This window comes from Molothrus aeneus, chromosome 9, assembly GCF_037042795.1.
Source record: "Molothrus aeneus isolate 106 chromosome 9, BPBGC_Maene_1.0, whole genome shotgun sequence".
In the NCBI taxonomy this organism is placed as follows: domain Eukaryota; kingdom Metazoa; phylum Chordata; class Aves; order Passeriformes; family Icteridae; genus Molothrus; species Molothrus aeneus.
Window position 1 is genome coordinate 26,550,291 of NC_089654.1, and position 26,576 is coordinate 26,576,866.

General features: G+C 43.5%; 1 protein-coding gene across 5 annotated transcripts in view; it reads left to right on the top strand.

Annotated features, from left to right (window-relative positions):
* The window catches only part of RABGAP1L (RAB GTPase activating protein 1 like), a 232,786-nt gene that overhangs the window by 200,225 nt on the left and 5,985 nt on the right, over nt 1–26,576 (top strand). For 3 of the 5 annotated variants that reach the window (XM_066555794.1, XM_066555795.1, XM_066555797.1), the window contains 6 exons: nt 14,011–14,103; nt 21,328–21,438; nt 23,174–23,278; nt 24,441–24,524; nt 25,010–25,081; nt 26,191–26,388. In XM_066555794.1, coding sequence (XP_066411891.1) covers nt 14,011–14,103; nt 21,328–21,438; nt 23,174–23,278; nt 24,441–24,524; nt 25,010–25,081; nt 26,191–26,388 — 663 coding nt within the window. Of the gene's footprint in view, nt 1–1,053; nt 1,264–14,010; nt 14,104–19,017; nt 19,143–21,327; nt 21,439–23,173; nt 23,279–24,440; nt 24,525–25,009; nt 25,082–26,190; nt 26,389–26,576 lie in introns of those variants that run through there. The other 2 variants (XM_066555796.1, XM_066555798.1) reach the window with 2 other exon arrangements.

The following is a 26,576-nucleotide window of genomic DNA, read 5'->3' on the forward strand; positions in this document are numbered from 1 at the left end:
GATAAAAATGTAGTGGATGGAGTTTTACCTTGCCTGATTGTCCTGAAAGGAGTTTCTTCTGGGACATTTTGTTTGTTTCTTCAAATCCTATATTGTTTTCTAGATTTTCATTTGTAGTTTTCAGAGTACTGATTCTTAATTATTTTCTTTTTCTGTATTTTTTCCTTGTGCTGTTTTTGCTCTGTGTCAGATAGATAAAAGAAGTGATGATAAATTAATTGAGAAATCAGGAGCAATTTGGGAGGCTGCTCCGCTATTTAGGATTCACAGACAAGAGATAACATATTACTTCTAACCTAAAACAAGACCAGTGCCAGATCTCAGTTCAAAACCTTCTTCTGTGGAAAGTTTTAATTGCATAAATTGTTTTCATTTCACTTGTGGAGACACCAGTTTATTCCAGAAAGAGTTTTACAGCCTGTTGCATTTTTCAGGGCTGTTTTACCCGTTATTGCATGTGGAAACTGAAGGACACTTTTTTGGAGGGTTGTGACTTAATGCCATCATCTTCCTGCTAAAATCAAAGTATCTACAGGGCACAGAATGCAGTTGAGATCTGCAGAAAAGCAGAAATGATCTTTTAAAAGATTTTAAAGGAGAGATTTAGAAACTGGCAGAAAAGTTCAAGGAGTGCTTGAAAGAAACCAGCATTATACCGTTCTCTGTGAATTTACAAATAATCCAGAAGCAGCAATTCATTGGAAGGGAAGAAGCAGCAATTTGTTGGAAGGGAAGACTGCTGACAGGAATATCAGCTTTCATGGGAGAAAACTGGACATAAAGAATGAACAATTGCTACTAAACTGGAGAAGCACAGCCGCGATTTCAGTGCTGTCTGACGGATCTTGCCTTGTTTAATACTAATCTGTTCTGTCTCCTGCTGCTTCATCTTTGGCCTAATACTGGAACTAAAAGAGGTTCCTGCCTTCCTCCAGACTTGAGCAGAAGCTTTTGCAAGCCCGGTGCTGGGAGCGGGAGCAGGTGTGCCCTGTGTGCCTCCCGTGATACCGCAGGCGCCCTTGGGAGGCAAAGCCGATCTGCTGGGTCACGTTTTCTCTCTGGTGACACTCCTTCCCCAGGAGCATCTCCAGCTGGGTGTGAACAACTGACAGGAGCTGAGCCTTGGGCTGGGAGCTGCTGAGGGCAGCCAAGATGATGGAAGAGGTCTCCATGGTGGTGGCTTACGATGCCCACGTGTTTGGGCAGCTGCGAGATGAGGACTTGCTGGCCAGGCTGGTGGCAGGCAGCAAACCCAAAGCTGTGGTAGGTGCTCCTCCTTTGCCAGTAATGCTCAAAGTTTACTGTTTAGTGCCCTTCTTTGTTATTCAGTTTCTCTCTTTATTCCTTAGTTTCCATTTTATTACTTTTTTCAGAAATTTGCTGTCATGCATCAACAAAATGAAAATAATCTATTTCAGAAGAGATTATTAAAATCTCTTTCTTAAGTTTCGAAGTTCTAAGAAGTTCTAACTTCTTCTAAGTTTAGAAGAAGATTATTTGCTCAGTAGGGTCATAGTTAAAATAATATTTTTTTACATAATTTGAACAATAATCCAATCTAGCTGTAAACTCTTAGAATGTAAGTCAAGAGGTCGGGGTAGGTGCTGTTTCTGGGGTGTAGGTACCCTCATCATGAAATCTGAGGAGAATCAGTCCCTTCCTTGGGAATGGTGATGTTCCACTTTTATATGTTTTGAAATCAGCATAAATAGCTGTAAAAACCTTTTAGTTCAATGGCATATGCTATTTCTCCATAAATAGCATATAGCTTTCTGTAAGTGACATGTAGAGTGTGGTCATCTCCCTCTGTCATGGAGATCTCAGTGCTTGGAGGGAGCTGCAGGCTCTGAAATTTGGTGCAAGAGTTCAGTTTTGGTCTCAGATCCTACAGCTGAGCCCATATTGGAGCCAGGATGCCTAGAAGCAGTCAGAGGGAGTGTTTTGAAATAAAAATGCATGTATAGGTGTTGAGCTTAATGTGCAAGCAGGTGCAGTTAGCATATCAGTCTCCATACAAATTCAGCAGCCCAAAGAAGTGCTCATGGGTGCAGATTTGGGGCTGGGTGTGTGTTTGTACCCAGTCAGTTCCTCTGCTGGGACAAAGGAAAGTGTTCTCAGAAGAGGAAAATTTGCTTTATTGTATCTTGGGTAAAGCATCTCTGTGCTTGTTTCCTGCTCAGGTTTTTCTGCCTCTCCATGCTCAGGAGATCTCAGATGCATGAACTCATGTCCTGCCTCTCACATAGTATGGATGAAAACCAGAATTCTGCCCAATTCCTTTTATTATGATGCTTTTTCCTGTCTCTGGCCTTCTTTAGGCCAGAATTTTCAAGGTCCATTACAAAAGTTAGATAATAAATCTAGGAATTCAATATAGACAAAACCATGCTCTAAGATGATGTGGTCATCATCAGGGCTGGGCTCTGAGCAGACTTTGATTGTAAAGCCTATCAGGAGTCTCACACTTTTCCCTTGCTGGATATTTTAAAATATGTGGTGTCCTTTAATTCACTGTCCAGCCACAGCCTTTCCTCTTGCCCTGCCTGAGCTGCTGGCTGTGGCAGCCTGTGGTTTTTGTCCTTCAGACAGGACCTGGTGTTGCAATAGGATTAACCAGAGCCTGGTACTGGCAGCTCTGGGAGAGCCTTAGGGTGACTTTCCCCAGCAACAGAGGATTTTCCTGGGGGATTCCTGCCCTGAACTGCTGGGTGTTCTACAGCCAGCACTTGCAGTTGCTGAATTACAATCTCAGTGGTGAGAAGGCCCTTCATGGTGGCTTAGCTTGTGATTTAACCCTTTGGGAAGTGCTGCCAGGATGGGCTCAGCGATGGCTCTGCAGGTCGGGGCAGCTGCAGAGCACAACTAACAGGAGCTGTGTTCTGCATCTCTGGATTGCTCTGGATCAGCTGTGAGTGACCAGGAGAGAGAGGAACTGCTGTGAAAGCACCACTCTACATCTCCAGATCATTTCTGCCACTCTGAAAACAACATGAAAAACATTTCTCTGTGAACTAACTACTTATCTCCTAGTAAACAGAGAACAACCGTGGGAGGAAAAGTATCATTATTACTTTTATTTAGAGGATCTGACTAATTGACTTTACTGTAAGACTTTGTTCTGATCAACTTTTGTTTTTTCCTAGAATCAAAGTGTATTAACATATTTGTGTATTAACATGGGACTTTGAGCAGCCTGGTCTAGTGGAAGGTGTCCCTGCCTACAGCAGAGGGTTGGGACAAGATGGAATTTAAGGCTCTTTGACCCAAACTATTCTAGGATTCCATGTTTCAGTGCATTATTCTAGTAAAGAAATTAAGAAATATGTTTTTTGTTGGGTTTACATAGGAAACACCTAACTGCTTTTTAAACTGGTTTTTGTAGGATATTAACTAAGCAAATAATGGTGCAAACAACCTGCAGAGGTTTAAAATGAAGCTCTCCTCAGAATTGTGATAGGAGTAGACAATGCATGAGGGTCTGCACTATGAAAGGACAGGACCTGATGGCTCAGAAAGTTTATTTTGGTTCTCTGCTGCCACATTGAACTGTGGAACAAGCTGACAGGATAAGTTGGAGCAAATTCTGTTGACTCTCTCACAGTCACTTCACCAGCTTGCACAAAGGTGTGGTCTGTACACAAAGGGACGTTCTGCAGGAAGGATTTGTGCACATTTTGTTTATTCTAAGAGTTGATATTAATAGCACAGCTATATTGCAATCTGGGGTTCATCTACTGGGTTTGCAAAATGCAGTTTCAGTTATTTTGAAAAGGTTTTCTATTACACCGGTCAGGCTGCAGGGAATAAAAAACAAAGTTCTGTAAAGATTTTCATTCTGTGGCTGGGATTGTGTTGTTGGAAGGTTTCTGGCATTGCAAATAACTCATTGCAGTTCCTTTGGCTTGTGCAGTGGGCTGGGGTGCACAGGAGTCTCTCCTGCACAGAGTGTCATGGAGTGAGGTGACAAAGGGTTAATGCCAAAACCAAACCAGGCCAGGTGAGAGCTGTGCTGGTCCCTTGTGCTTTAGGCCAGCCCTGTGTGACCTTCTGACACAGCCAGTGCCATGAACTTGGGCACAGTCAGAATTATCTGCTCTTATCCACCATCATCTGCATCCACCTGAATTATCTGTGTCCATCCCTTCCTTCACTGGAAAGCACAGCAGTATTTTTATAATGCTGTTCTGAGGCTCTTAAACTATTAAACAGGATGTGGATGATCTGAGATGAGGTTTTGTTAAATATCTTTCACTGTGTAATAGCAATCCCCCAACATATATTATAATAAAATTAGTCATATTGCAATGTCACCATGAAATGCAGTTGTTTTGCTGTGTGGTTTTGCTTTCAGAGTTTCAAGTTGTTCTGAAACTACTTTGCACAGACAGGGAGAGCAGCATATATAAGTGGGCTGCTGTGTAGTTTTTGCAAGAATTGAGCAGCTTTACTGTGGGGAATTTCAATTCTCAGTTTATCTGTAGAAAACTTGGACTCAAGGGGTTATAAAAATGCTATTCTAAGTGGTATAATCCTCTTAATCCAGAGCTGAAGGACGTTCTTGTGGAAAGCTTCATTGTATTTCCATTTTCCTGCCTGCCTTGCTGTGTTTAGCTCTCTATTCAGGGGAATTATCAGCCATTTCATAGAAAGAATTTGTGGTTGCACCCTGGCAGACCCTGCCATAAGGATTTCTAAGCTCTCAGCTTCTCATCAAAGCTGAACTGAGGAGGTCTAGAGTGGGTGGGTGAGCTGCAAAGCAGGTGAAGGACTTGGGAGGCCTGGGAGAAGTGCAGTCCATGGTCATCCATGGGTTGAAGTCCATTTTTGGGGGCTGACAAGGGGGCTGTGTTTAACCTCTTGAGGCCAAGACACCAGAAGGGGATGCACCCTGTTTTCCAGAAACCAGAGGGTCAGTGCTGGGCTGAGAGGAGCTTGCCGAGGTTCAGCAAGTTCAAAGGCAAATGCAGAATCCTGAGTGGGATAAATCTCAGAATCTCTGCTGGTCAGAGTGACCCTGAGATGTGTTAGAAAGTCTCTTTTCCCAGCCTGGCAGTCAAAGAAGGAGTCAGAACTTCTCTATTCTCATTCTCAAGGTTGTTTATTGTTTCTTATCTATAAAATTCTTTATCCAACCCACCAAGGTCTGTCTGGCAGGTCAGGTTGAGGCATACTGCCCATTCTTGGGGCAATGCTAGCTTTTTGTACTAAAAACTACTTGTACACTATTTACAATAACTTCCCAATACCTATCACCTATGTTAGACACTGATCTTCTACTCTAAACCAATCTAAAAATGCCAACATCACCCAGAAGATGGAGGTTAGGAAGAAGAAGGAAGAAGGACAGGGCACACCCAAATTCCTCCATCTTGGGACCCCAAGCCCCCATTCTAAAATCCTCAAAAATCTATTTTTAACCCTATGACAAACTGTTATTCTACTTAAACTTTCTTGACTTGTAATTCTTCAAATAAAGGTTGGTAATTGTTTTTCCCAAGGGCTAAATCAAAGGCACAGAGGTCTTGGGCTCTGTGCCAAGGTCTCTGAGCCCCCTGGGCTGGGGCTCGAGTCCTCCAGGGCAGCCAGAGAAATTTGGGTGTGCCCTGTCCTTTTTCCTTCTTCTTCTTGGCCTCCATCTCTTGGGTGATGGTGGCATTTTTAGATTGGTTTAGAGTAGAAGCTCACTGTCTAACATAGGTGATAGGTATTGGGAAGTTATAGTAAATAAAGTACATGTAGTTTTAGTATAAAAGATAACACTGCCCCAAGGATGGGCAGTGTGCCTCAGCCTGACCTGCCAGACAGACCTCAGTGGGTCAAAGAAAGAATTTTATAGATAAGAAACAAAAAACAACAATTTCCTGGGTTCCAACAGATAAGCTCCATCATCTCTGCAGGATGGGGGCTGCATCTCTGCACAGCCTGAGTGCAGGCTGGCAGTTCTGGTGGATAAGCTGTGCTCTGCTGTGCCCAGGGCTGGCTCTGCACAGACACATGCCAGTGAAATTTGTCTCTCCCTGAATCCTCCTGAGCCCACAGAGACCAGGGATATTCACAGGTTGAAGTGAGTGGAGTGGAAGGCTGATGGGAAGGCAGGCTCAGACTGAATGGTGAAGGATGGGAGAATTGGGGCATTTAGCCTGAGGAGGAGAAAGCTCAGGAGGGATCTAATTGTAGCCTCCAGCCACCTCAGAGAAGTTCATAGAAAGCAGAGAGGCAAACTCTGAGGCACACAGTGACAGGACATTGCATTATGACAGATGGGCATGGATTTGCAGTTCTGGCTCAGCACAAGGGAAGCAGTTCTGTCCAGGGAGACCCTGGCATCTCCATCCTTGGAGGCATGCTCTGGCTTTGAACCTGCCCTGCCTGAGCAGGAGCTTGGTTTGTGTGCCCCCTGGAGCCCTTCCAGTCTCAGTTTCTCCTTGAATCTCTAATTCTGCCTGGGTAGAGCCTTGCAGTACAGAGTCCCTGGCAGCACTTGAGCTTTTGAAGCCCATCTCTCCCTGGAGCTGCTGCCAGAGGAGGAAGGGAGTTTGGGGGGTCACTGTTATGGCAGCTGGCTCTTTCCACAGATCCAGTCCTCATCTGAACCCTTTCCTGTCCAGCACAAGGAGGGATCCTGCTTTCAGGCTGTCTCAAGGAGCTGTCCCCACCTCAGCCCCTCTGTCCCCTGTGAGCAGGAGCTGCCAGATTCTGTCCCAGTCCTCTTGCCTTGTCTTGGGAGCAGCTCCCTTGTGCTGAGCATTCTGAGCTCTTACATCTCTCACTGTGAGGCATTTACACTCTGCAAGAACATTTTGGGGGCTCTGCTCTGCATCCTCTTTAGTTTTTTCCCCAGCTGCCTCTCCCAGGACGAGGTGCAGTATTACAATATTATAATATTGGTCTCAGTGACAATCCAGGGCTGACCTTCCCTGGTCAGCTTCCTTTCCCCTATCCTTGTGCATCCCAGGGCTCACAGCAGCCCTTCTGCTGCAGCCTGGCTCTGACAGCAGAGTTACATTTTGACAGTAAGGTTATTTCTGTTATTTCCTCCCTTCTCTCTGGACCAGTGTTTATTCCCAGTCCCACACTGCTCCCTGTCCTCCTGAGCAGCTGCTTGTCGGGCTGAACTATCAGTGCTATTGATGCAATGAACATTTTCACAAATAATTGAATTGAATTATCTCTGCAGGTTTATTCTGGTCAGCTTGCCACCCAGCAGTGAGGTGAGAGGGAGAGGGCTGTGGAGGAAGAGCTGGGTCTTGCCCAGACAATGGCAAGCTGCTTTCCCAGCATGTGCCTCCCACTGCCCCATCCTCTGTCCTTCCCATCTCCTCATGGGACTCCACCCCAGCTCCAGGCTGCAGTGAAGTCCTGTGGACATGTGCTCTGGGGTCAGCACAGGGCTGTGTTTCAGTAGAGGAAGCTGCTTCCAGAAATTCAAATGTATGTGTACAATTTCTGGTTCTTCTTCTGCACTGTTCTTTCTGTGTGCCAGTTGCAAATTCTATTAGTTGGATTCTGTCTTTCATTTGCAGGCCACTGATGTAGTGTTTGATAGTGCTGGATCTTTGATGAGGCCCAGAAAGACCCAGAATGTCATTGACCAAAAATGAAAGATGTCACTGGATAATAATTCCCTTTCATAATGGCTTTTTGACCCATTTCCTGAGCTTTTTAATTCATGCTTGATGCTTGTTGGATACTCCTTGGAGGGTCTGGCTTTTAAGAAAATAAATCCCTCAGATGGTAGTGAAGCCAGTGCTAGAGAAGACTCTTAAAAGTGTAAAGATACTTTTATCAGACAGTGTTGGAGGTTAGGATTTTTCCTTTTTCTTTTTTTTCCTTAGGAATTTTCTCCCATTTGCTGCCTAAGAGATGATAAAGACTGTACACAAGAGAGCCCTAGCTGTTACACATCTACAGTGGATAAATATTAGGAAGGCCTCTGTATTTGCTTTGGTTATGTAGGATTTATTTGTCAATATGTAGGATTTCTTATTTGTCAAATGACTTTTTGATGGCAGAAAGACATTTTGGGATTCTGAAAAGCATCTGCCACAGGCAGCCCATCCTTTCCTTGGCCCTTTTTTGTAGGTGCAGGTTCCCCTGCAGCCTCTCAAGCACAGGCACTGTGGTCAGTGCAAAAGTACAGCTGGTGTTTAGAGTTACAGTTCAGGGAATCCAAATTCCATTCTCTTTTCCTGTGGTGCTGCACAATGGGGCTCATTGAACATCTCTCTGTCTCAGCTTACTCTTAGTTCAGTGTTTTGCTAACTGAGCCTAACTAAGCAGATCTTTAAACAGCAGGGCTGCAGAAGAATAATGGGCTCTACCTGGCTCAGTGGATTTTCCTGAATGGAAATGCATTGTGGAGATTAAAATCTGACAAAAGGATCTGGTGTTGGAAATGATCCAGCATCACTGACTCTGCTGCTGCTGGCTTGAATCACAGTCAGCTGTGCAGGTGCTCTGTAAATTTTGCAACCTGCCTTTCTCTTGTCTCTGTAAATTCCTTCAAATGTGCCACTGCAATTGAGACATTTTGATAATGGACTAATGCAGAGAAATCAAACAAAATTCACAGCAGTGCTGGTTTCCTTTGCCTTCAGTTTGCTTTCAGGTTGGCTTTCTGTAATCCTGAAGATTCTCTTCAGGAATTTGTGAACCTACAGAGCTGGCAAGGAGGTGACTTGCAGCAAGAAGAAACATCTCCCTCTGCATGGAAGGGATGCCCAGGTGTGCTGGGGTGGAGCTGGTTTGCTGTGACAAAAAGAGCATTTCTCTCAGTTCTGTTTCCAAACACAAGGTGGAGAGATGCTGTTGTGCAGCAGGTGCTCAGGCCTGCATTCAGCAGCACATCTCTCCAAGGAATTTCAGGGAACAGCTCCTTCCTTCTGGCTTAGGTGGTAAAATATAATCTGTGGGCCTTTTATTGTGCCCCAAAACCCAGGGATCAGGTGGTGCAGAAGGAGCTTTACAGTGTGGGGTGGCTGCAGGATGTGTGGGATGGATGGGATAGTGTAGCATGGTTTAAACTCTGCAGGGAGGGCTCTCCCAGGGCTTTCAGACTGGTAAAACAGCCTGGTGCCAGTGGGCCCTTCCCTGCATGGTGTCAGAAGGGGAGTGGGGAATTCTTCAAGCTGTGCTCCAGCCTGGAATTTTTTTTTTAGGCAGCTGATGTCAATCCTACATTAATTGTTACAAATGGATGTTGCAGATTTTCTGTGCAGAATACCCATCCCAAGTAGAGGTTATTAGAGAGAAATTACGATTTTCCCTTTCAGATTTCATGCTTGAGGCTAAGATCTCATTGGAGATAGAGTTGTTCAGATTATACTGCATTATAGCTAAGTAAAATATCCCATTCTCCCCCTTTAAAGTCCAATCCAGGAGACAAGCCTGCTGTGTCAGCACAGTACTGTGGGTGGGGTTGGTTCTTTCTTTTTCATTACTGCCTCCTCCCAGGAGAAAAATAAATGGCTTTATCTACTTCTGAGCCTTATTCCTAGACAGATATGGCAGGATACTCTGCATTGCTTTTGGCCAACCACATTTTAAGGAAAGGATGACACAGTTGCTCACAGTTAGGACAAGTTAGAAGAGTAGCACTAAGTCAGTTTTTTCATCTAATTTTGTATCACTGCAACCTTCATTTGGCTTAATAAAGTACTTAAATAGAGCTGTATTCCTTAAAATAGAGCTGCTTCCTTCCTGGAACTTGATGTAGTTGTATTTCAAATATAAAGTATTGACTGGAACAAAATAGCACAATTTTGAATGTGAACTAAGATGCTGCATGTGATTGGTAATATTTTATTGCTAATCTGCTGAGCTTCTGTGTAAAGCTTACAGAACCAAGCCTCATTGTGAAATGTTTTCTGATACTGTTTTAAATCATAAGGTGAAGAAAATGATGGAAACTCCCATCTCCCATCTTGTGGTGTGGTTTGTGAGAGCCTCTTGTGGCTGTGAGCAGGGGCTGAGCTGGCCCCAGCATTCCTGGGCCAGGCTCCCAGGCTCAGCTGGAAATGCTCCTGCTTTGCAGCAGTGGGGAGAGCCTGGCTTGGGCAGGGCAGGTGTGTGGGATGGATAAAAGGGAGGCTGGGCTGGGCTGCTCCAGTGTCTGTGGTCACTGGCAGTGCCCACCCAAAGCAGGCTGGGGAGGCTCCCCCCTTTGCAGGGGTGCAGGACCCCCCCCTCAGCTTGAATTACCAAGCAAATCCATCACCAGTGAAACATAAAATTGTGTCACTTGCTTCAAACAATGAGGAAGGAAGGCGCTGCACACTTTCTTAATTGGCTTTTTTCTTTTTTTTTTTTTCCTCTTTTACACTGAGGCAAGAACTTGAGAGAACAAAATGTTAAGAGTGAGGAGATAGAGAATACTGGCTACGTTTTTATGTGGTGGGACAATGTATTTTTGGAGTGTTAATGCAGTGCTAGATAGAGAAATAAAGTGGGGAGGTTAGGATTTTTCCTAACCTAAACAGATCCCCTGCTCAGTTTGGCATTGTGGTAGTGCTGGAAATCAGAAATCAATAATAGGATTTCACTATCTGGATCAGCCTCTGGCTGTCTGTCTGCAATATGTTCAGGAAATCACTTCCCATCTCTGCTTCCATTTCCTTGGCTGTCAAATGAGCACAGCCATAACTGCCTGCTCTGAGTGCTGCAGCTGCATTAGAGCAATAAAACACAGGGGAGAAGGAGTCACAGGTGTGATTTATGAATCCAGCAAGGTCAGGCTGCAAACAGCTGAAGGAATCACAGAGTGAGGGAAGGGTCTCCTGGAGCTGAGCAGGTGCTGATGTGCGCTGTCCATGCCCAGGAGTTGAAGCAAATCTCTCCAGCCCAGCCTGAGCAGGGGCAGCTCAAACCAAAGTGGTTTTGTTTCTCTCCCACCATGCTGTGAGTCCTTCAAGCATTTGGTGCCATTAGGTTTTTTCAGGAAGGGGTTTTGCTTGTTCAGTTCTTCAGGGTGGATGTTTTATTATAATGTTTTATTAAGATGCTCTGCATGGGTGTTTCCCCACATACAACTACTTATAACATGATTTTATACTTGAAGGCAATAAAATAAAACAACCCACTGAGATAAGATATTGAGATAAACAATTATGAGGAATGTTTATACACTGCAAGAGTCTCCTAAATTTGATAAGCATCAGTTCAAGCCAATATACCCCATGGTGCTAAAGAAAGAAAAAAGAAATCAATATTGCAGAAGCTTTTACAGAGAATTTATGAGCACTTTGTTCAGGATCAGTTCATGAAGACTGAAGCATAGCTAGCACTGTGCTCTTACTTATGGAAATGCTAACTGAGAAATCCTTTGTTGAATTCACAAACTGTTTCTGGGAATTAAATTGGGAAATATGGAAATGGGCTTTTAAATTTTTTTTTCCATTTATTAGTGTATACTCAGAAGAAGAAAATGCTGTAATATAAATTATCAAACTCCTTTGAGAAATGTGGCTGAATAGACAGTAGCAGTGTGGTCCCTGCCAAAGTTCTTGGGCATGCTTGCTCCAGTTTCTATTTTACAAGATAAGTGGATTAGTTGGACTGGTTTGTGCTAGGAGTTCCCCTTAAGATAGATTTTCACTGTATTTAGGTACTTCCCAGTTAGGGTTTGTAGCATAAATAGATATTAACATGCAGCAGTCACTATCACCTTTCAAAGAGCTGGAAGCTGTTTCCTATGTCATGCCTGATGCTTGCATGATCTGATGCTTGTTTCAGGTACTGTTTACTGTCAGTATTCCCAGGAAAGTGTTGCTGTGCTGATTCCTTGCTGGAGAAGGTGCCAGGCACACCCTGGCCATCCCTCAGCCCAGCCCATGGCCAGGGTGGTGCTGAAGGAGGGAGGTGATCCCTCCAGGGACCCAGAGCACCCACAGGTGCTGCTGCTCACAGCTGGGAACTGAAATACAAGCAAGGAGAGCACAGAGATGGAGAAGTGTTGATGGAATTGATTAGCAGGCATTCAGAAGAGGTTGGCAGCTGTGACAGGACACCCCCCAACACCCAGTGCCAGGCTAAAGGGAGCAGCACTGCTCACATAAGAACAGGAGGGTAGAGGGTTCTGACTGTGCAATCTTTGCCTTCACTTTCCACCCTTATCTCCCTATTTACACACACAAAATCAATTTACAGACACAAAATCCATCTTACAGCTCTTGTTCCTGCTGATGGCTGGATTCTTACTGAAGCACTCACAGGGCTGTGTGAACAGGAGTCTTGTCTGTCTGTGTAGTGAAACTTAGTTCTTATATGCACTTTAAAGGTTTCAATGAAAAGCATCCAGAATCAGGAGCATCTTTGGTTGAACAGATCATCATCTAAGTTACACCTGTGTTGTGCCTTTCTGCCATGCTGCACCACAAAATCTCCCTCATATTTATCTTTATGTCCTGGTGGTTGCATAGTGGAGCACAAAACTCCACAGCAGAACCTGAGAGCTGTGTTTGGAGGGTGTCCTTATCACACCCAGCTGGAGAGCCTTGATCTGGTTCTCTAAATAAAAGTCCAGTACTTCTGGTGAAAGGAGGGGATGGAGAAGCTTTGGACATGTGATGGGTTTATTTCATTGAAAACACTATACTGAAATTATTTCTAATTCTTATGACTATTCAATAGCCTCAACAGTTTCAGGCTGCAGCCAAGCCAAAGCTGGCTGGGTTTGTGTTAGGAGGATTATTCAGTTGAAATGTATAAAAGCATCTCGTAGTCACTTTCATTTCATCGTGTTTTGTGTCATCAAAGTGAAATTTTCTTATACGTTTGCCCAATGTACTTCATTTATGTTTTTATCTTTACCATTTTCTCTTTGTTTGCTTTAAAGGGGGTTGATTTCAGATTCCATAATAATTGTGGGATTTGGTGCTGCTTTATTAATGCTTTGCAGATCATGGCTTTCATGTTTGCTACTTGCACCTCCCTCTGCAGCAGCACTGAGCACTTGCTTGGTCCCTTTGGGTGCTGCAGAGCAAAGAGGCATTGGGCTGACAACCAGCAAAGAGAAAACAGCTCCAGAACTACACAGAAGCTCACATCTCTGCTCACTGGCTGTAGTTTTTGCCCTAAGGCAAGGTGACAGTGGCACGTCCTCCCAGCAGGAGGCAGCTAAACACGATCAATACAGGCAATAGGAATATCTGCATGACAGATCAAGGAGAGCCTGTGTTTGTACTCCTGGTGGTACATGGCAGTAGGGATCTCTCCAGCTGCCAGCAGGTGATCTCAGTAATGCTGCCAGAGGTCTCCAGGGACAGACGGGAGCACTGCATACCCAACCAGAAGGTGAGGGCAAAGCAGAGGCTCCCCATGCTTTGCTGAAAAGAACACAGGCTCCTTCTGATCAGTGTTTGAAGTGGAAGTGTTCCCAGGATCCAGCAGCCTGGGTGTTGACCTTTCTGCATGGCTGTTTACCAAATTTGTTTGTGATTTCTCTGAGCCACCTCTCTGCTGGCTTGCACTGCAGCATCTCCATCTGTGCCTAGGAGGGCTCTGATGCCAGACTTCATGAGGGCATTGGTCACAGGCTGTAATTTAGACATTAATACTCTCTCAGCAATAAAACCATTACTTGGATCTCCCCCAGGGAATTGTCTGGTCCTTTTGTATGAGCACTCCTTTGTTCTCATCTCACTTTTAACAGTTGTCTTGCTAGAGCATTGTTTCGGTGAATCATATGTATCAAAATGTGTTTTCCTGTTCTCCCACTTGTCTGTGCTTTTTTTCTTCTTGTTAGTCTTACTAAAATGTCTCCAGTTCTGTTTCCCTTTAAATGTCTGAATAATTAGCAGCAGTGGGCACAGAAAGATTTCTGTGATGTGAGCTGTATTGGTAAGTGTTTGACAGGGCTTAATGACTAGGGGAGGGGAGACAGTAGGGAGAGCCTTTATTCAGCAGCAGCTCTCCAGCACTCCCTCGGTTTCCTGTTGGCAGGGAAAGCTTTCAGTCAGCTTTTCCAGCGTTCCTCTCATTTTTAAATGCATGTTTCCCAAATCTACTCCACAGGTGCCAACAAAAAAGCTGAAGAAATATGAGAGAGAGTACCAAACAATGCGAGAGAGCCAGCTGCAGCAGGAAGATCCTATGGACAGATACAAGGTAGGGAGATGCTCTATGGGAATGTGGTGGATCCCACCAGGAGTGAGCTGTCTCCAGCAGTTGAGTAGAGGTGTGTGTAGCATGCTCACCTCCCTGGGATGTGCCAGGGATGCAGACCTTAGGGAAGTGAAGGTGAACTCATCCCCTTTCTTGAGTAAGCATTTTGAAACTTTGGGCTTAGTCTTTTTTTTCCCAAGAATACCTCAATCACAATTTATAACTCTTAAGACATCTGCAAGTAGCCACATATAATATTTTTCTTCTTTCAGTTTATATGTTTGTAGGTAACTCTCCTGCTGTTGCACTTTTACGGGAGATCTTCATGAGCCGCAGAAACAAAGGGTGATTCAGCTACAGACACAGAAAGGAGAAAATACACATTGTTCTAGTGCAAGCTGTGTGCAGTGGCATCCACAGAGACTTTGGAAGATGAACTCTTCCTTGGCTGATATGATCCTTATTATTCATTCCTGTTTATACCAAGCTTCAGTAATTTTTTGTTAAGATAAAACCAATTGTGGTGGGACCCAGAGCTCTTCTGGGGTCCTGAGGTTACTACTGCAGTAGAGTTAATAGTGATGGATATTCCTCTTTAAAGGAGCACAGAAATAAGGTTCAGTTGTTAATATGATAGCTTGATAGTTCACTGAAAAAGAACAGTTCTACAATTTCAGCTCAGCTTTGCTTATCTTTACAATGTATTTGCTTTCATTGTCACAGCTACGTTCTGCTGCCATAGATTTTGTGTGCTGGAGGCTCTGCCTCTGGGCACAGCCTTTACTGAGAGTTTGGGATCTGGTTATTCCTCACTCTGTTTGGAACAATTCAGTTTGCTCCAGGTGAAGCTGCCAGGGGTGCCTGCTGCCCAGGATAGCTGGGAACTGACATTTCTTACATATCCTTGTACTGTTTGCCTGCTGTTCTTCATTGTGCCTTAATATGTTAGTGCCACTGTGGTGGTTGTGGGGTCTTCCAGGGCTGGGGAGGGGTGGATAATCAAATCACACAGAGTGCAACAGGCTTGACATGGCCTGTGAACATAAGAAAAGTGCACCACGTTCAGGAAATGGAGATCTGTGGTGAGAGAGTGTGCCTTAATTCATAAATGTGACAAAGGAAACTTACAGGTACAAAGTCAAACTGACTCTTTCTTTTTTTTTTTTCTTCTTTTAAGCATTTGTCTGTGAGAAAATTATATTTTAAGTGTAGGGTTTTTTGCTGTCAAAGGGTGGAGATTTTATTGTTTATGAGACTTAGGAGTGCTGTAGCTGCTGAGAACCAATAGCAAGTATGACCTATTTGGAAAAAACCACAACTGGCTGCTGATTAACTCTTAAGTATTTTCCTAGTGGTTCACTTATAGTACTGTGGAATTAAAATAATGCTTAGGAAACAAAGAAGGGTTCTTTAAAGCTCAGTGGAAGCATATTAACTAGATAATCCTGGTCAATGCACTGTGAAGAACATTATCCCAAGCTGCAAATGAGGATATAGGAAGTGACTCTTGGGCCACTGTTGATGTGAGTCACTGTCACAGTCAGGATCACAGCCCAGGCTTTTGGCTTGTGCTTCTGAAACTCACTGTGGATTTTTTTATTAAGCTGTGTTGGGTCTGATCCTCTTAAGGATGCTGTGATTAGACAGTCCCTGTAATAGCTTAGTTGCATATTAACTTCAAAGTCTGGACACGTTTTTCAGTTGATGGAAAAATGCTTGTAAATATTCTTTGTTCCTTGTCTTGCTTGTTAGATTTTATTGATATGTGAAGTTAAGGTTTTGTAGGAACTGACATTTCAGGAGTGTTTCCAAAGGGCAGCAAGAAAATGTCATTGTGTGGATCCTCCCAGGCAGCACGTGGAGAGGCAGCCTTGCTTTTTCTTGTCCTTTAGGGAGAGCACTCTGCAGCCTGCATGGTCAGAGATGCTTTTCATTTGGGCAGCACCTCTGCAGGGTTCAGCAGCCAGGCTTGGCTTGGGGAAGGACAAAGCCAGCCTTGCCTGCAAGCACAGCACTGCTGTCAGCTCCTGCTCTCTGGGCTGTGCCCTACAACCTTGTCATTTTTACAGTTTCCCCTCCCAAAACAAAGGGAGGATTTGCTGCCTAGGAGGAAGGGGATGTTTCTTGCATGGGATCACTGGAGTAGAGATCCCTGCAGAGCGTTCCTCATATGGGTCAGGAGGGAAAAGAGCTTTAAATCAATTGGTAGTTTTCAGCTCTAGTTGTTAGGGTTGTTGTTACCAGCAGGAATTTGCCAGGCCCACGGGCTGTAGTGGCTGCAGAGATGAAGGATGCCTGAGTGAGGCACCTCCCTGTGACACAGCCCTCAGAGGAAGTCCCTGATGGCCTCTTGAGAGAGAGGGAGATGGGCTGGGACTGCAGTGCCTGGCCCAGGAACCAGCTGTGTTTGCCTGACAGGTTCAATTCGTCTGCTCCCATGAGCTGTGTTAAACACAGCAGTTCTGCCCAGCACTATTTTACATGTTGGGATTTGATTTACCAGAAGATCAGTATTAAACAGTGTAATTATTTTTGGTGTTTGTTTCGTTCTGTATTTACAAGTATTATTTAGGAAAAGTGCAAGTTTTTTCTGGACATGTTTTCACTTTATTTTCCATTGTTTATAACAAATTATCATATTTTTGTCAGATTTTTAAAAGGCGCAAAAGTGAAATATGTTCTAAATTGTTGTTCGTCACCAAATTTTGTAACTTTTAGTTAAATTACAAATTCCCTATAGAAGCTAGGAAGAAAAGTGAGTCATATATGTAGAAAAAATAGTAATAGATTTCAGGTTGATGTTTTTCTAAATATTATGGAGTTTTATTTCTGTGTTTGAGAATGCCTCATGTAACAAGATTTGGGTTAACTTGATGAGAAAATCCCAGAAGTGAGCCTGGGAACTGATTTAAAACAAAGAGGATGTAGTTGTACAAAGAAGGGCTGGAGTTTTGCAAGCAGATGCTGCTGTTCTGTTCCACCTTTTCCTCTGTCACCCTCCTTGTGCAATGGAGAAGTTGTGTGAATAAATGTGTAATTTGGACGTAACAGCCTTCTCTGTAACAGCCTTCTCTGTGTTTGGAAGGGAAAGCAAAAATGAATACACTGATCATTTTTATTCAGTCAGGGCAAGTGAATGTTAATCACGAGGAAAATCATGATGAGTTTTGCTGTGGGACATTGTCTGTTGTTTATTTAAAAATTGTGCCGGGGCACTTTGGGAAATGCTTCTCCAGAGTCACCAAACAGAAAACACAGCTGCCTCCAGGAGCCTCTGTGTTGCTTGCCTTGAGAGGCTTCCGTGGATCACTTGCTGTGAAAGGGTTTCTGAATGGAGGTTCACAGGATTTTCCTTTGGAGCTCCTCCAATATCAAGAGCCCTTTCCATTGGGTTTATGAAGACCTCTGTTTGCTCACATCCAGAAAGTGAATTTTAATCAGTGTTTTCATTCCATCGTTGGGCAGCTGTTCACACTCAGAGGTCTGGGTTTGGATGTCTTCATTTAACCCAGCCAGCTGCTTGCTCACTCCACCACAAGGCTGGGGGAGAGAATCCCCAGAATAAGAGTGACAAAACTTGTGGGTTGAGATGAAGACAGGTGAATGTTTAGCCATCTCCAGGAGAGCAGGGCTCCATCACACATAACAGTGCCTTGAGAAGCCAAATGCCATCACTCCAAGGTTCCCCCTTCTGTCTCCTTCTTCCTGCTTTACACACTCAGCGTGGTGCCATGTGGGCTGGGCTATCCCTTGGGGTCACTTGGAATCAGCTGTGCCTCCTCCCAGCTCGGTGGGTACCCCCAGCCCCCTCACTGGTGAGGAGCTACAGGAAGCAGAAAAGGCCTTGGCTCTGTGCAAGCCCTGCTCAGCAGTAACCAAACCATCTCTGTCCTGCCAACACCTTTTCCAGCACAAAGCCAAAATGTACTAACCACCATGAGGGAAAGTAACCCTCCCCGAGCCAAGGGCAGCACAGGGTGTTGCTGAACAGAAACAGAATTGCTTAAGGAGGTTGGTGACTCATTACACCCCACTTGTACAGCACAGAGAGGATGCATCATGGCCACTAATCTCCTCAGGAATTGCTCCTTGGTGCAGCCTGGAAGGGAGCAGAGGGTGGAGTTCAGCCTTTCAGTCATCCTGAACTGAGGCTTGCCTACTGCTTTCGAGTTTGTCATCTTCTTTCCACCCAGTGTGTGATGGAAGCGGGAGCATCTCTCTCTAAAACTCTTAACAAAAAACCCAGTGAAGAATAAGCAACTTTTTTTTTTTTGTATTAGAAATTTCTTTTTATCCCGTTTTCACTGTGTTTACACCAATGGTTGAAAGCAGTAATTGGTCTGTGACTTTACAGGAGGTAAGTTGATTTGTGTTTGTGTGTATCAGCTTTGTTTGTCCTCTTTGGAAATGCAGTATCCTCCTTTTAAAAGCTAACCTGAGTTCACCAGCCACCTTCAGTAACCAGGAGGAGGAATTTGGGAAAGAGGGATCTGTTATTTTACTGACTGTAGAAACTGAGCAGTTTCTGAGACTGAGGAGAAGGAAATGGTTGTCATAGTAAATGCAGTGTTGTGGAGAGGAGGCAGGAAGCTGTCTGTTTACACCAGGGACAACTAGCAGGTCTGACTAGTTGGCTGATGCCATTACAAATGCTGCCTCTGATGTGAGTCCTGCTGTGACAGACCAGCTCCATCTGCTGAACTTTGTCATTGTGAGCATATTTCATAAAACTCCAAATATTTCACAGCCTATAAAAATAGTTTGCTACATGTAAAGAGAGCTGTTTGCTCTTTCTGTTTTCACTGTGTCCTGTTAGTTTTTATTTAGACTTAGGCAGACTTGAGAGTTTCCTCCTGAGAAGGGAGGCAGTTTTACACTGCTGGACCTGGGGGGAGGAGCTGAGAAAGACAAACCAGCTAATCAGGCATTCTGCCCTGGGTGGAGGAAGAGTAAAGGTGGTCCTGTAAGAGCCTTGCAGCTGGACATTCAGAGTTTGGTGAATGAGCTAAAAACATCTTGTAGCTATTGACTGGATGCCCAAGGTAAGAGATCTTTAACTCACTTCCAACCTGGCATGTGAATGCTGGTTTAAGAGGAGGATAGTGCATTTCCAAGCACAGAGCTTGCTTACCCACTTGTCTGCAAATGCAAAGCAGGAACTCTCAGCTCACACTGCGTGCCTTGCTTGGCAGACACTGAAGCTTTTGGCAAAGACAGAGCAAAAATGGTAAAGCCAACTCAGTTATTTTGTCAAAGTCATAAGAATTTGCTGCTTTCTTCCTCTCAGCAACATCCCTGTGAAAAGGTATTGGTGCTGCAGAACCTGGTCTGACTCAGGTCTCAAGTTTTAGGTGAACTCAGGTTCTGACAACCAGCAGAGCCTATAAAAATAAGCATTTCTAAGATGGTCTGAATGAAATACAGGAATAAAGATGTGTTAGAGATTGTTGTTAGTATTATAATTATTGACTGCAATTTGGTTTTACACTTTAAAGCTTATATTACGTTTAGAGAAAAATTTTACTTTGATTTTTAAAATTCTTTGTCCCAAACAGACTAAAGTGCATTTAAAATAAGAAAGATCCCCAAAGTTGTGTGTGTTTTAGCAGTGGTTATTTTAACTGTGTTAAGACAAAGGCATTTTATTTAGCTTCTGTACAAAACAAGTTATTCAAAGTACAATCTTTTGGAAGGGAAACCATCTTACTTCCCTGGGCAGGGCAGTGCCTATTCTAGTTACACAATAGGGTAACATTAACAAGAGAAAATTTGTAGAGGTTCCACTTCCTGCCACAGAGGAAGTTCCACACAGAAGAGACCTTTTTTTGCATCCTCTTAGAACTCCTGGTTTTGTTTAAGACAAACATGCAAAATCTGCTTGCAACAGAAATAAAAATTGCAATTTCATAGCTGGTGAGTAGGAAGAAGTGAAAGCAGGTGAATAACTTATGCAAGAAATCACATTTTGTAGGAATGCATTCACTGAACAACTCTTGAAAAATGTTACAAGTGCTAAAATGTATGTTATTATATGTCATTGACTTTAGTGATATATTTGGACTTTCACTGTTTTGTTTTGGAGAACATAAGTTACCTTTCAAGTGAGCATAAGTCCTTTTTGAAATCTCAGCATATAGGTTATTGTTTTTCCACCTGTGAGTTTCCATATGAACGTGGTGCTTTTCCTTGAATTTCCATAGTGCAGAGATTCTTTTTGCAGCCTGTTTTGGTATGAAAGATATACAGTGATGGAAAGCCAGCACAGTATTTTTGTCTTAAAATCCATTTGGAGGAAGGCACCTTTGTCTGTCCCACCTGGCTGTGTTCTTCTGAAAATGAGAACTTGTATTTGATGTTGAACCCTTAGAAGGCCACTGACCACCCACAGGCATCTTTTGAATATGGTTCTGTTTCTCAACTCTAGAGCAGCAGTCACAGATTTCTAAAAGACATGAATGACTGTTGATTCTCCTGTTCCTTCACCTCCTGTGGTTTATGCTCCAGATAGTCATTTCTGCCTCTGTGGAGTGGGTAGGGAGGGCAGTGAAGCAAGAGCCTGCAGCCTCCAGGTTGTCATTTTGTGTTCCTGTCACTGCCCCCAGCAGGTGCTGGGCTCAGGGCTGAGCTCCCCTGTCCACCTGGCACTGCAAGGTACACTCAGGCGTCACTGGCAGGAGGCACAGAGCAGTGCACAAATGGTGGCACAGGATGTTGGAGCTGTCGGGAGTTCCCTGCTGAATGCTGTTCTTTGCTGGCCCCACAGGAGAGGGGAAGTTGGCACTGCATCACCTACAAAGTGCACTATTTTTATGGATCCCTGCAGACAGGATTTTGTAAAGTGGAGCAGGACAGCTTCCTACTTTGCTTGGAAGCATTATTATGAGTAGCTGTTAATTGGTCCCTGTTCGCTGCTGCTGGGTGGGATTTATCTGCCTGATTTCTTTCGATGATGAGCAAGCAGAAACCCAGTGCTTTTGTGGAGAGGTCAGTGTTTATTTTTGACAGGGAAACACTACAATCAGTGTGTCCCTTTCACAACACAGACCAGTGGGATGAAGTGGAATAGCTGCATTTGCACTGCTGGCTTAATTCACTGTTGTTTCCCAGAGCAGCAGTCCTGTCTTAATGTGCACTCCTGCCTTCTCAGTGTTTGGCACACACCATGCATTGCTCATTGCTCTTCATGAGGATTGATTTCCTTTCCTGGTTGTTCCTCTCTTTGCACAGAGGGAGAACCGCAGGCTCCAAGAAGCAAGCATGAGGCTGGAGCAGGAGAACGATGACCTTGCCCATGAGCTTGTGACCAGCAAAATTGCCTTAAGGAACGACCTGGACCAGGTAATGGGAACAGAGCTGGCTCCCAGCTCAGGCCTGGCAGCAGCAGTTGGAGCAGCCCTGCTTTGTGCTCAAGTGAAAACATCAACACATTCAAAGTGTGATTATTTTTGCCTTTATTTTCCTGACAGCCTCACTCTTAGCTGCACTCAGCTGTATTTCCATGTGCCACTGTAGGCATTCAGTGGGGTCTGGCCAAGACTGATTGCAGCTCCTCCGTTGGGGATTGTTTAGAAAATGTAGGCCATAACCTTTAGGCAGATAGCAGAGAACAAACATTTCCTTGAAAAAGGTGTCATGTAGTTCTTGGGAGAGTAGTTTCAAGCATTGCAAAATGTCTGTGTGGATCTGTTTTTCACAGCACTTCTAGTACAGCCAACAAAATTCAGAGATAATGAAGTGGCACAGCACCAAAAATTCAACGGGCTCCTGGGTGTTCACTGATAACTGCTGGTGTTCCCTGTGGAGACTGGAATGTGGAGGGCAGCAGCATTCAGAGCCCTTTGCCCCAGACACAATGGTTTTCAGAGAACCACACATTCAGCCCTCTCTTTCTACACTGCAGGTGCTTGGAGAAACTGGAATGAACACAAAAAAGGAGGAAAAATTTGTAGTTCCTTCAAAGCATATCTTAAACAGGTCTTTCATCAAAAATATCCTTGTAATCCCTAAGTACTTTTGTTCTAAGATGTTAACCTCATCAATTTTCCATTCTTGCACCATTTGTTTTCCTTTCTCCCATACAGTCTTATACACACTAAGCATTGAAGAAATCCTTAATCCATCTCTTCAGTCACAGAGATGGTGGAGCTGGTTCTGCTGCCCTCAGACACCACTAATATCCTCATTAATCATTATTACTGTGTCAGAAAGATAGGATTATGCCACCATAGTGGTAGAAAACCAGACTTGAGCTCAGAGACAAGTTCTATATGATTACTTACTCTATGGTTTCCAATGTCCTTTTCCCCCCTGTAATTTCAGCAATGTCAGTGTTAATTGGCCACAACCATTTCCTGTCTGTTCCTCATTACTGAACAGGAAGGGTGGTGACTGCTATGTGTGTTTCCAGCTGGGGAGGCCTACAGAATAAATCCAAACATTGAGAAATGTGTGGATATATTGGAATTTCTCTCCTGATGATCAGTGAGGACAGTGCTCAGAAAAGCAAAGGATTCCCAGTGTGTGTCACCACAAGCTTGGTCCTTCCAGAGAAAATTATATTCTCAATTATCAGATTTCTTCATGTAATACTTATTTGCACCAATAAACCATTTTCCTGGTGGTCCTGTACCTTACACTTGCCTTTGCCTGAACACTTTGTAGGGTACAATGCACCTAAGTATTTTACAGTTACGTTTTCCCTGCTGCCAGATTAAAAAATGGGATGAGTTATTTGAAGTTACACAGGAGGCAAATCGTGCTGCCCTCACTTAGATTAATATTGCTCCCAACAAAATATTCTACACATCCCTGTTTGTGCTAGGATATAATACCTGTGTTTATGTGCCACCTGGGCATAGGTAAACAATTGGCCAAAGGGTCCTTTTGCACAGGTGTTGAAACAGTGAAATAATTCAGTAAATGGGGATTTCATATCAAAAAGTTGTGTGAGCCATTAGAGGGCAGGAAAAGGCAGTGCTAAAACCTGAACCTGGTGTATTTCTGAGCTGTACATCCCAGTGTGTGTGTACTGGCACAGAGAACACCTGATTTACACAAGTGTCTCTGACTCTAGGCTGAGGACAAAGCAGATGTTTTGAACAAGGAACTTCTCGTGACCAAACAGAGGCTGGTGGAGACTGAGGAAGAGAAAAGGAAGCAGGAAGAGGAAACTGCTCAGGTAAGGCATTCTCCAGCTTTTCCCATTTGGTTAGTAAATGCAAGAAAAATGATATGCAGAAAAGTGTGGATGTGTTGCAATTGTGAAAATGATTTTGTCCTCAAAATGCAGTTTCAAGTAAAAGTTAGTAATTTTTTTTTCCAAAGTACATTTTTCAGTAGTTTTTGTTTTTTGTTTCCTTGAGCTCTGAATGTTTAGTTTTTCATAGCTTATCCTCTTCCAAATATTGTAATGATTGTTGTCACTGGTGGTGAGGAATCTCAGCGAAGGAGATGTGATCAGACCTCTTAAACATCTAATGAAGGAGATGGAGGAGTTGTTGCCTTGTAAGAGCCCATTCTGGATTCAGCTGCTGGATCACTTCAATAACGTTCCTGCCTGAAGCCAACAGCAGAATGGGGGGGTGGGGGTTGGGAGAATTTTGCTGAGTAGACCTGGTTTCTACTCAGCTGCAAAATACTCAGTCTTTGTTCTGTAATCCCATATATCTAACATGAAGGTTTCAAAAGTGATACCCTGATTTTTATTTTTGCTATTTGGCAACAGTGACTGCAACAATTAATGTTAATTCATTGTGTCTTTCTAAAATGGAGCTCTCTGTTTGCCATAAGTAAGGCAGTGAAGGCTTTTTTCCTCCTGAAAGTGCTCTCCAAGTGGAGTGGTTCTGAAGGAGGGATGAGTTAGCTGTGTTTTCGCTCAGTGCCACAGACCCAGATTTTTTTTTCCTCCTGTTATGCAGATGACAGTGTTGAGAGATTCTTCTTGTTCCATCTCCAAACGAACAAAACAATCTGGCCAAACCTGCTGTGAGAGTGTGCAGAAAAACAAGAAATAAATCAGTAAACCCCACTTAATAGTAATGCTTTTTCTTTGTGTTCTGTGGGCCATGATGTACCACCATTTCACACAGAGAATGGGAATTAAGTTACAGGAGAATTCTCTAACCAGACATAAAGGGTCCCAGTACAGACTTCTTGGTTATCACTGATAGAATCGGTATTTGTAAACTGAGTAAATCAGACACTTGTCTGAGAGCTGGAATTTCATAAGCAGCAGCTGTAGCGCTGTTGTAAACAAAGCCAGACACAAAGAAAACAATCAGATGACACATTTTGAGAAGTTCTGTCAGTGTACTGTGTAACTTCTCTCCTGCAATTCCTAGCTGAAGGAGGTCTTCAGGAAGCAGCTGGAGAAGGCAGAATCTGAGATCAAGAAAACCACAGCCATTATTGCAGAGTATAAACAGGTACCATTCCAGAGACCCTCTCTCATATTTCTTCTTTCAACCTGTTACAAGAACTGAATTTTCAGCATTGCAGATCTCATCCTTCAAACAAGCTCCACCTCTCAGGCTTTTGGAGAGCAATGTTGTCATTTGTCATAAATCTTTTTGTGGCTTTCCTAATAGTCTCCCAATTAGGCAGTCAGGAATAACCTGTCTTTCAGCTAATTTTAGTACTGTAGGGTCAATGCTTCTGTACTTTGTGACATAATGCAGTACAAACATCATAAACCAACTCATCCATAAAATGACTCTGTGTTCTGGTTCTGTATTGAATACTGCTGGGTTTTTGTCATTATCAGCAGCAGTGGAGTTAAGGGGGGAATGCATATACTGAGTGAGGCAGAATTTAAGAAATGTTTGTTCTAGCAAAAGCCACTGTTAAGAAACACACAGATTCTACTTCAGCACAGTAAACTTGAGCTAAGAGATTGCTTTCTCTGCTCCAGATTTGTTCCCAGCTGAGTACCAGGCTGGAGAAGCAACAAGCAGCCAGTAAGGATGAACTGGAAGTTGTGAAGGTGAGAACAATGTCTCTGCACAGGGGGTGTTTCTAACACAGGTGTTGCTGAATGCCAAGGGTACAGAACTGAAATGGGAGCTGAACTTAAAGCACATCAATAGCCCCACATGCATTTTTTCAGAAGATGTAAACAAGGAAAGGGTTTATTTCCTTTCACGGTTCTTTTTCTTGCAGCAGGTAGTGTGGAACTCTCAAACTGAAGTGCATTTAGTACTTGCCTTTTATTTTTGCTGTTAAAATATATGCTTCTGGTAAAAAATGTAGAGAAAACAGTGTCTACTTGGATGTTTTGATTAACTGGAAAAAAAAAGAAGACAAAACATGTTGTTTCTCTGGTGTGCACAGCAGAGGGATTGGAATTGGCCAGATTGGACAAAGTTTATACATTTGAGTTTCTGTAATTTAAGTAGGATTGGTTTAAGTAATTAAACCAAGTGGCACAGCTAGGGCCATCCTCAGAATATCCACAGGGGTTCCTTTCCCTTCTCTAAACCCCTTACCAGGAACACCTACATCAGAGTTAAAAATTTCCTGATAGGTGGTGGTAATAATAATAATAATAATAATAATAATAATAATAATAATAATTCTGAGTAGGCAGAGTTGTTTACCCTCTGCTGTAGCTTCTACATATTTCTTTAATACTCAAGCTGAACTGGATTTGTTACTTTTTAGTGACTTATCAATAATGTTATTGATAGTAACATAAAATAATTCTAGGATTGATGTTCCTATATTCTGCTGAAATAGCTCAATATCCTGTTTTAGTCTGTACAAGCCAGGCCAGCTGTTTCATCTACTCAGACATAATTTACTCTTCCTAGTTGTGCTGACATAAATATTACAAAGTTTTGTAGCAAGAAGACTCTAATATAGGAGCAAAGTCTGTGTGCTTAGAGCATGCTAAGTAGATTTTAGGAATTTTTATACTGGTTAACATACCCTGGAACTTGTTCATGAACTACTCAAATTCTTTTCATGCCAATTATAAAAACTGCAGTACTGGATGGTTTGAGATTGAGGCAGTCTGACAAATAAAATGGCTCTTCCAGGACGTACAGCAACTCCTGTAACATGGATTAAGAATGAGCTTTCTGGGTATTTCAGGGCAAAGTGATGGCCTGCAAACACTGCAGTGAGATTTTCAGCAAGGAGGGGGCACTGAAGGTGCCTGCTGTAAGCACGGACAACAAAGGCATCGAAACAGACGATGAGAAGGATGCTCTGAAGAAGCAGCTGAGGGAGATGGAGCTGGAGCTTGCACAGACCAAACTGCAGCTTGTGGAAGCCAAGTGCAAAATTCAGGTATGTGGAATCCAAGTACAGCAGGGTGGTCACCTTAACCTCATGCTCAGCCCAAGATTATTTTGAATCATACAAAAAATTGTTCCAGGTACAGCAGGGTGGTCGCCTTAACCTCATGCTCAGTCCAAAATTGTTCTGAATCACACAAAAAATTGTTCCAAAAGGGAGCTTATACCTGCGTGCCTGAA